The 10,772-nt window shown below is 33.6% G+C and overlaps 1 protein-coding gene across 2 annotated transcripts in view; it reads right to left on the bottom strand.

The window, feature by feature from the left end:
• LOC110029796 (pentatricopeptide repeat-containing protein At4g02750-like) overlaps positions 1 to 7,402 on the bottom strand; it is a 14,211-nt gene extending 6,809 nt beyond the window's left edge. Inside the window, exons 1-3 of one of the 2 annotated variants that reach the window (XM_020732242.1) lie at positions 6,800 to 6,883; positions 4,503 to 6,668; positions 4,242 to 4,376 (exon numbers count right to left, since the gene is read on the bottom strand). In XM_020732242.1, the coding sequence (XP_020587901.1) occupies positions 4,917 to 6,638 (1,722 nt within the window). In that variant the 5' untranslated portion in view covers positions 6,639 to 6,668; positions 6,800 to 6,883 and the 3' untranslated portion in view covers positions 4,242 to 4,376; positions 4,503 to 4,916. Of the gene's footprint in view, positions 1 to 4,241; positions 4,377 to 4,502 lie in introns of both variants that reach the window. The other variant, XM_020732241.1, reaches the window with a different exon arrangement.
• Positions 7,403 to 10,772: the final 3,370 nt, after the last annotated feature.

Below are 10,772 nucleotides of genomic sequence, written 5' to 3'. Positions count from 1 at the left end.
AAAAAGGCTAGGCATTTTGATACTAATTTAAATTTGTTGTAGATCGTGATTTGTTGAAAATGCATTTTTTATCATATTTATTATGCCAGTTAAGGTTCGTCTCACGACCCAACCCGAGCATTAAATTAATCAAGACAGGAGCAAACAGTAAGATGGTGATAATCATGTTGTTCTATTATTATTCATTTCCTATAATTAACAGTTTATAACTCAAACAAAATGAAAGGTCAAACGAAAATAAATTAAAGTAACATGATTAAATTTACTTCATTTATGATTGTTCGCATCTTTTATAAACATTTTTTCTTTTATCGCTCATCTTTTAAATCAATTAATTAAACATGAAATATTAGTTCAAAACAAGAGTGAGCTAACTAAAATCAGTGAATACTTATACTTCCAAACTATAGTAATATAATATGCATATCAATTAAACTTTATGTAAATCAATATAAGAACATTTAAAAGTTTAACTAACTAACATGATCATTCAAGGCGATTCTAAAAATTCATTGTCTTAGTATCTCATTTACATATCAATATATTTTTAATCAGTATACAACTATCACAAGAGTACCATCTAAAATTATGACAATTAAAACACGTCAATATCAATATTCTTTTTCATTTACATGCACGTGTATTTTAGCGTTTTCTCGCTAGTATCATAAAGAGGTAGATTCCATCATAGCCCAACATATACATACAATCACTCAATGCAGTTCATATTATTTATATGTGCATTTCATTTAATTCAATATATTACATATACATAATGCATAATAGTAGTTATCGTTAAAATATAAAATCATCACAATAATATGACTAATAAAAAGAACATATAAATAAAAATATAACTTGACAATTGAATTTATAGATAGCAGTAACTATGAATGCAACTGATTAAGAATAAAAAAAATGTTTACTACAAATTAAAAGTAAGAATAATCACACAATGTTGAATGGTTTGTTCTTTGATTTGTCTTAGGCCTCAAGTCTAATTTGAAGCCAAAAAAACAAATACTTATATTATTAGTAATTTTAATTATGTTAATTACTTAGAGTGAATTAATATTTTATTTAATAAAGTATTTATTCAGTTTAAAATCCTATGATTAAAATATATACTCATAATATCTTATTAATTCTCATTCATAACAATATTTTTAGATTTATAAATAATAAGTTATAAAAATTATTATTTAATTAAATTATCCTAATTTCATTATATTAGTCATTTTATTGCTTCAATCCTCTTCTTTTTTGTTTCATTAAATTAAACTTTTGAATTTATTATGATTATTATGATTATTATTATTAGCATTATTATTATTATTATTATTTGCTACCATTAAATAATTATTATTATTAGCATTATTATTATTATTATTATTGGTATTAATTTGCTACCATTAAATAATTAATTTCATAAAATTTTTAAAGTCTTACCTTAATAATCTTTTTCCTTTTCTTCCCTCTTCAAAATGACAAATTGTCTTCACTGATTAATTAATCTCTCTATCGGAATCTTAAAAAAATGTAAACAAATCTGAAGGGTTCAAAAATTGCAAAAAGAAAGCCTAATTATACTTACCTCAAATATTAATGAGAGAAAAAGAAGAAAAGCCTTTGCTTTCTACACACAACTCAATCTTCTCTTCAAATTCTACTTGTATGCCCTTGCTTCGACTTTATATGCTTCGCAGGACTCCTTAGGGCCGATTCCACCTGTGGAAGTCTCACTCGGTCTGATTCACATCTGTCTTGTTGCTCTATGACTCATGTGTTCACCTAATCGAGCTCGCCTAATCGTTCACAGCCTCTTGATTCTGCCCTCTATCTTCTCACTCTAGCTCGCTCTCTATTGTTTGCATGGGTCAAACTGCCATCCACCTCTCTTTATAATAACATGAACCAACTACCAGTACTTCAGTCTAGGGCTGCCAAAATGACTCGTTGTTCTTGAACAGTTTGTATTCAGCTCGTTAAGTAGCTCGTGTTCGATTCTTTCGGTAAGCAAACGAGCCGAACATGAATAATTTTTTTGCACAAAACAAGCCAAATACGAAAAGAAATTTGTTTGTTTGTGTTCGACTTGTTTTGTGTGTGTGTGTGTGTCATGAATATTACTATTAAATAATTTAATTGACTACAAGGATACAAAGATTTATAATCAATTAAAATTACCAATTAAAAATAGAATAAAAATATATTAAATTTTATTTAAATGAATATTTTAATATAAATAATAAGATTTAAATCTATCCCTACCCTTAACATCCTACTACTGTTTGACTGGGATTATTAAAATGGTTCATTATTTGTGAACAACTCATGTTTAGTTCAAAAAATAAATGAGCAAAACACGAACAAGTATCCCTACCCTTAACATCCTACTACTGTTTGACTGAGATTATTAAAATGGTTCATTATTTGTGAACAGCTCATGTTTGGTTCAAAAAATAAATGAGCATAAATGAGCAAAACACGAACAAGTTTTTTGAGCTCGATATATAAACGAGTTAAACAAGAACATCAATATTTTTATTGAGCCAAATACGAGCCGAGCCTAGGCTCGCTCAAGCTCGGGTCGTTTACACCCCTAACGGGCGTGTGACTACGGTTGTCAAAATGACTCTTTATTCACCGACAACTCGTGTTCGACTCGCTAAGCAAACGAGCCGAACACAAACAATTTTTTTGTGTTTGAAATATAAAAAAGTCGAACACAAATAGTTGTATTTTTTAACAATTGAAACACGGGTTGAGCCCGGGTTTGACTCATTCACACCCCTACTTCAGTCGAACCTACGATTAGAGTTTTCAATATATATTTATAATCAATTTTGACGTGGCCCTCGGGATCAAGAGAGGAATGAGGCATATGTGACCTAGTAGAGAACACAACTGCAACGAGATGCATGCGATTAAGCAAAGAATATTATCACAATTGGATGCATAATTGAATGATAAGCGCAACCATGATGTGAAATACGTGATCCAGTAGAATATCTAATCGCGACATGAAACATAATAGAGCAACGAATACTGTTGTGATACAACGAGCATGATCAAGCAAGAAAACATTTGCAATGCCACACACCCAGTTGAGCAAAGAGCGTGATTGTGATGCTATGTGCATAATCAAAAAACGAATGAACCAATATTCCATCACGCTAATCCATTTAACGAGCAAAGCAATAAATAAAAGAATAAGTTCATGATGTGCTATGAAATGTTATGTGATGTTAAGATCACATCAAAGCAATGTGGGAGTCACATCATGATTGTTTGACATACACAAGGGCACAATGCATATACTATGACCTGATGAGAAGTGAAGTAAGATCCATCAGGTGTGTATGCAATTCGAAAGATGAGCCAAGATACAGGGAATGGTGAATAGTTCTGATTAATGTTCTAGTTTAAAATGACACAGCCGAAATAGGGTTACTCATGTGTCAAACCTTATTGTGCATGCTAGGATCCATATTATCAATGCATTATGATTTAGATGAATTAGATCTAATGTCTGTACAAGAATCAACCAAGTCAATGAATGTGGAGGTCACTCAGGTCAAGTGTGTGAGTCACTCAAACAAGAAAAAGTGTGTGTAGATGGTTAGGATGTGGCTTTAGTAAGAGATGTCGAGGTCTAAATCAAAGGTATATGTTGGACCAAAATGAATCAATTGAAGGGAAGACTCAAAGCTAGGAAAAGTGTATGTACGGAGGTTATGCTAATGAGACACAAAAATAGGAAAACAACCACTTGTTAAGACTTTCATCCATGTATTTCACGAGAGAGAAAAAAATTGTAAGAGCTAAAAAAATTTACGTGAAATCATGAATGAAAAATTTTATGTGTAGGGATGAGTAAATTATTTTTTTCCTTACATTAAAAGAAGTTATAATTCTTTATTAGATAGTGCTCTTTCCTATTGTTAGATGTAGATGACTGAAGTGCAACAGCACAAGGTAAGCATTCAATCATATCAATTGATTTTCATCTAATTGTTCACATTAGAATTTTAAGGACTAGATAGAATATTCTTTGTCAATGCCTATTTTGATTAAGTATATTACTTGAATACATATAGAACTTCTTGTTGAAAAAAATCATATTCTAGATCAATATTATATATGTTGAAAGTTAACATTTACTTTTGCAGCATATCAAACTCGAACAAATCAATGCCATAACATTGGAATTGCCTGAAAGAAGAAAGTCACTACGTTACCTGTAGAATGGAATCATCATGAGATAGCATGTTCAAGCTACCCCCAAAAAAAACGAAGCTTATAAAAACCTCCTCATGAAGGGCTCTTGCTTTTCCGTAGCTCGGTCAAGCTCAAGCTTCACAGCAATACCAAACCTGCAAAAGAAATGATTCAATAATATGAGTTCACAAGTAAAACTATTGTTATAAGATTTCTGCCAGTTATTTGAATACTTTGTCATGCAATAGAAAAAATTCATTATAAAGCAGTAATAATTTTACCTCTTTACTTTTCAACTGAATCTGATTTTCTTGTTGGGAGCCTTTGGGAACCTCTTATATTCTTGAAAATCCTTGCTCCGTTGGACTAATGAATCATTTTCATAAAATCAAGCCTAGAAAAATGCTATCGAAGGTCTAACGTCTCAGGTGTCTTTAGCAGCCTCTGCATCTTATACAGGAAAAAAAAAAAGTTTTTCCTCCAGGCTCAAGCAACCAATGCAACTTAGTTCATCATCTGAATCATAGCAAAACAAGCAGAGCTATGTGTTTTGAAAAATAATTTGAATGACTTTGTCTCCACCATCCAATGACATGAATTTTGCATGATTATATAACACAATGAGCCTTTTATAGAGCAACTTGAAAACTTCAATTTGGATGTACGGATAGGTAATTAGTTACCACAATGCAAGCCTAAACCCAGCTGTAGCCAGCTCTTGTATTGGATGTGAGTTCATTCATTTTGCTTCTCATACGTTCAACATCAGCCCATCTACCAGCAGATTCATAAATGCTTATAAGATGCTTATATGGCATCCGGTCTAAGGGATCCCATAAGAATAGCTGATTAGCTGCATGTTCTGCTAACTTGACATTGCCATGTAATCTGCAACCATTGAGAATTGATGCCCATACCGTGGAATCAGTCTCAAATGGCATTGAATGAGCCAAATCCTCTGCCTTCTCAGCCATGCCCATCCGACATAGGAGATCAATCAAGCACGAATAATGAGCTACAGTTGGATTTATCCCATAATCACACACCATTGAGTCGAAGTAACCCTGAGCTTCCTCACAAAGGCAATTATGGTTACAAGCAACAAGGATACCAAGAAATGTAACATAATCAGGCTTGATTTTGCACATTTTCATTTCCTCGAACATCAAAATTGCTTCCTTGCCAAGACCATTACATGCATAACTGTTAATTATAGCATTCCATGCCACAACATCATGTTCTGTCATCTGGTCAAATACAAACTTGGCCATCAAAATATTACCGCATTTACCATACATGTTAATGAGTGAGTTACCAACAATCAAGCAACATTCATGACCTAACTTGACTGCTATTCCATGAAATTGTTCCCCGTGCATACTTATGGATAGCCTTGCAGATGCTCTGAGAAGACTGGCTGTAATTAACTCACTTGGCTTTATGTCAGACAATGACATATTCTTAAAAAGATTAATTGCCTCTGCAAATAATCCATTCTGAACAAACCCGGCTATAATATTATCCCAGGAGACAATATCCTTCACCGGAGACATTTTGAAGAGATCATAAGCTTCCTTGGTCTTTCCACTATGAAGTAAACCAGAGATCATAACATTATAACTTACCACATTTCTTTCAGGCATCTTGTTAAATAGCTCAAAGGCATTCTCTAATTGGCCAATTCTCAAATAACCAAATACCAGAGTTGTGTAAGCCACAACATCTCGTTTAGGCATCATATAGAATAATTTCTCAGCATCATCCAGATTTCCATTTTTAATGTAACTATACATTAAAGCAGTGAAAGATTCCATAGTAGGTTCCGGCATCATCCAGAACAACTTCACAGCATCATCAATTCTATTATGTTTCAAATAGCCATTGATCATCAAGTTCCATGAGAGATTATCTCTGTTGACCATACTATCAAAAAATCTTTGAGCGTAATTAATGTTATAATTGCTGTTATTCGTATAACCACACAACATAGAGTTCCAGGATCCAATGCACTTGATTTCCATCTTTCTGAACTCAAATTCTGCTTCCTCCATTCCTAAGCAATCACAATACATAGAAACCAAAGAGGCCTCAATCATCTGATCAAGATGAAAGCCCAATTTTATCACGTAACCATGGATTTTGCAACCTTGCTTAAGGTTGCCCATAAAAGAACAGCAACTGATTACCTCCATGATAGTAGCTACAGTAGCTCTAACACCAGAACTTAGCATTTTTGAGAAGAATACAAAAGCCTCACCAAATTTTCTACAGTCAACAAACCCTCCCAACATAACGCACCAAGTTACATGATTTTTAACAGGCATTTTCTCAAACAGCTCGATCGCAATGCTCATCTTCTTAACCTCAACATAACCGCTTATCAAGGCGGTCCAGGAGACAACATTCCGGCTTGGCATTTTATCAAATACTTCGCGGGCATCGCTCACCTGACGATTCAACATAAATCCAGATATTAAAGCATTCCATGAGGCAATGTTGGGGTAAATTATACCCTTAAAAACATTTATCAAACAATCAGCCGCACTGCATCTTGAATACATAGTGATAAGAGAAGTACCTACGAACAAATTAGAAGAAGCCTGTGTTTTTATGGAAAGCCCGTGAATCGTTTTCCCCTGGACTAAAGCTCTGACTTTTCCACATGAAGTTAAAACCAGCGAAAAAGAAGTATAATTGGGCTTGAACTGGGATTTCTGCAGCTCGGAAAACAATTGCAGAACTTCTTCACAACATTCGTTCCTGGAATAAGCTGTCATCATTGAATTCCACGAGATCAAATCTCGCACGGGCATTTGATCGAACAATATCCGAGCCGAAACTAAATCTAATTCAATAAGAAATCTGTTGCAAGAAGTAACATCAAGGCCGGATGCTGGCAATGTAATGCCAAATGCATCGTGGTTAACCTGGGAGTAATGGGGACAAGGTAGCAATTTCCGCAATCGTGGGGATTTATATGAGACCGAGCTGGCCTTGAGCATATAGCTTTGCCTTCTGACCAAGTTTGCACTTTTCATGTGGCGTGCAATCTGGTACATATGTCAATATAGAGAACTACAAGCATGCAAGATAAATGCTGATTTTAAAGCCATTTAAACTGTCCCAGCTTCAGCCTTGGAGGTGAAAAATGGGGAGACATTTGTATTCCAATTTCTAAATAAGCCCCCATCTCCAGTAACTTTAGCATTGAAACTCCCATAAGTGTTTACTTTAATCCATAGCCTTGGAGGTGTTCTCCAGAAAATCAGTTGCACTCTCTTCTTCTCTAGTGTCCTAAACATCCAATGGATTAAGTGTGTAATGCATTCCTAAAATATAGCTATTTTTGACTTTACCAAAAGAAACAATCATGTGAATCAATGCTAGTATGTTGGGCACCACCTTTTCCTCCCCAACATAGATCTCATCATGCTTAATGGAGTTTATATCCATCTAAATGGCCACATGGTAAAAAAAAGCAACCATTTTTGCTAAGTGTTTAGTATTTTATTGGGACTTTCAACAGTCCATGCACTGATCCAGCCTCATAAACCCATTGGTCGGGTTGGTAACGTTGAAAACATCACATAGCTTCCTCTAGATCTGCTGGGAAAACTACAAGGAAAAAATAGATGATTAGAGAATTCAACTTCCCTTTTGCACAAAAGGCAAACAAGAAGGCATCCATAGCCCTTTTAGTTTCAAGACATCATCTGTAGGAAGCAAATGGTGGAAGCAACCTTAAGTAAAGAAGGGCATGGAAGGAGTTAAGTTCTCGTTTTAGATTAGTTCTACCAAATTTACTTTAGTCCATTCGTGCACTTTTTGATACATTATCTTAGTAAGAGAGGTTGTATATGAAGCTTTAATAATGATTATATCCTTATCTATTCTGATGATAGGAATTTTGAAAATACTATGAACGAGTTTTACATTGACCAAGGTTTTAAGTTTAATCACATTCCGAAGCTTTAATAATGATTATATCCTTATCTATTCTGGTGATAGGAATTTTGAAAATCCTATGAGCAAGTTTTACATTGACCAAGGTTTTAAGTTCAATCATATTCGAATTATCATCAGCCCAAAGCTCTAAACTTCTAAATGCACATTTTTCCGCATCCCAGCCTCCTGTTTGGCCAAATTTCCTTCAATTGTACAATTATCAAATCATTTTATTTCCTATCGTTAATGGCCATCATTGGATTTTGTTTGTTGGAGAGTTGAAAGTAAAAACATGGAAATTATATGATTCACTGCCCAACCCAATGCATAAAGGAGTTGCCACAGAAATTGTGAGTACATTTGACACAATTGACATATTACATTCATAAAGGAGTTATAACACTGCAACAATACAAGAATAACACATCATATACACTGTAGCAACACAAGAATAACACATCATATGAGTTGAAAGTAAAAACATGGAAATTATATGATTCATTGCCCAACCCAATGCATAAAGGAGTTGCCACAAAAATTGTGAGTACATTTGACACAGTCGACATATTACATTCATAAAGGAGTTATAACACTACAACAATACAAGAATAACACATCATATACACTATAGTAACAAAAGAATAACACATCATATACACTGCTGCAAGACAAGAATAACACATCATATATACTACAGTAGAATAACACATCATATACACTACAGTAACACAAGAGTAGCACATCATATACACTGTAGTAACGCAAGAATAACACATCATATACACTACAGTAACACAAGAATAACACATCATATACACAGCAGTAACACAAGAAAAACACATCATATACACTGCAATACCACATGAATTGAATTTATAAATTGCTAACACTTGTTCGAATTTATCAGGTTCGACATTTCTTGAAAGATGTTGGACATGCTTTTAGTTCTAACATAAATAAGTGGAAACTGACTTGTCCTTGTAATGTTCCTACCCAAAGTAACAGCCACGACTGTGGAATGTTTATATGTAAGTATATGGAAACCATAATACAGTCTCAGCGAATCGAATGAAAAGCTCACTTGAACTAACAAGATCAAATGGTACAATTTAGGGCACATTTTGCCTATACCATTTGCATGTGGGCTAGCCAAAAATCGTAAATATATGTCTTTGAAGAATATTTTTTTTGAAATTGGGTGGAGGGAGTGTTTTATTGCAGTCGAACCTATATTTGACTTTTGTACATATGAATCATTTATATTTGACTTATTTACATATCAATCAGTTATATTTTACTTTTATACATATCAATCAGTTGTATTTTACTTTTGTAATAATTATTTTGGTGTATTGAGATCTATATTATTGGTTATTGTCTTATTTTTTATACCTTTGAACTGATGTCTATTTTCATTAGTTATTGGAATATTTTTTATTATTTACATATGCATGGTGATATCCCTCATATTAGATATGAATACATTTAATTTGTGGTTATTAACAGCTAAAACTTGTACTTGTAGCTTTAAAATTTAAATAATGCAACAGAAAAAAGATATAACCCAGTTAAAAGGTAGAATAACACAATGGAAAGGAAAAATAACACATCGGATGGCGATAATAACGCGAAGGAAATATTCTCCCTACGTTGCGCGCATATAATAACATAAATAACGCGCTGATGAGAAGAAATAACGCATCTGCTTGGCGAAATAATGCAACCGCAATGAAAAGCAACACAGGGTGAATATTTCCTCAGAGTTACGTGTGTTTAAATCGACAGCGAATGACATTAATAACACTCTTCAAGAGGGAATAACAAAGCGCGGAGGGAAAGTAACGCAGCGGGGAGGAAAAGTAACACGAGGAGAATATTCCTGCCACGTTACCGTCATTTTAATCGTCCGCGTAACACAGGAGGAACCGAAACAATGTGGTAAGAATATTCCCACCGGATTACGGTCGGGTTAGTCGGGGCGAGGAATGGGTTTTCGTGTTATTTTTTAATATTTCTCGTGTTACAAAGGTGTTATGTTTGTGTTATTTTATTGTTCTTCATGTGTATTTGGCAAATGAATGTGTTATTAGACTGTTGTATACATGTATTGATGTTATTAATGCGTTATTGGGTAGCTCTTCGGATATATTTGCAAGAATATTGTTATTGTAGCATGAACAACACAAAAACCAAATAGTTACATGAATTTAACGCTAAATTGCTTTTCCTAAATGGAAATTATCATCATGCAAAAATTGTACACATGTCAACAAACAAAATAAATAATAACAATGATTTATAATACATTAAAGGTTAGTTATCGAATCCATCAAGAACCCAGTGAAGGTTTGAGTTGATAATTGCAATGGATAATAATCTTGTCATGTTGTAAAGTGAACAAAGTATTAGAATAACCGATGGCAGAAACACCTGAAATAGTAGATATGTCGGATTTTCAATGATTTACCTGGCTGAGACTGTTGGGCAAAATTGGATTTGATGGAATAGCAGGCTCTTGGCTTGTAGTCTGTTCTGGATCTTTTCCTGTACACAGAACTTATGATTAGAGTTAACAAATAAAAAAATAAAGTTGGAGCAGTTTTAAT

Source organism: Phalaenopsis equestris, unplaced genomic scaffold, assembly GCF_001263595.1.
Source record: "Phalaenopsis equestris unplaced genomic scaffold, ASM126359v1 Scaffold000604, whole genome shotgun sequence".
Classification (NCBI taxonomy): domain Eukaryota; kingdom Viridiplantae; phylum Streptophyta; class Magnoliopsida; order Asparagales; family Orchidaceae; genus Phalaenopsis; species Phalaenopsis equestris.
This window is presented reverse-complemented; position numbering and strand designations above follow the sequence as displayed.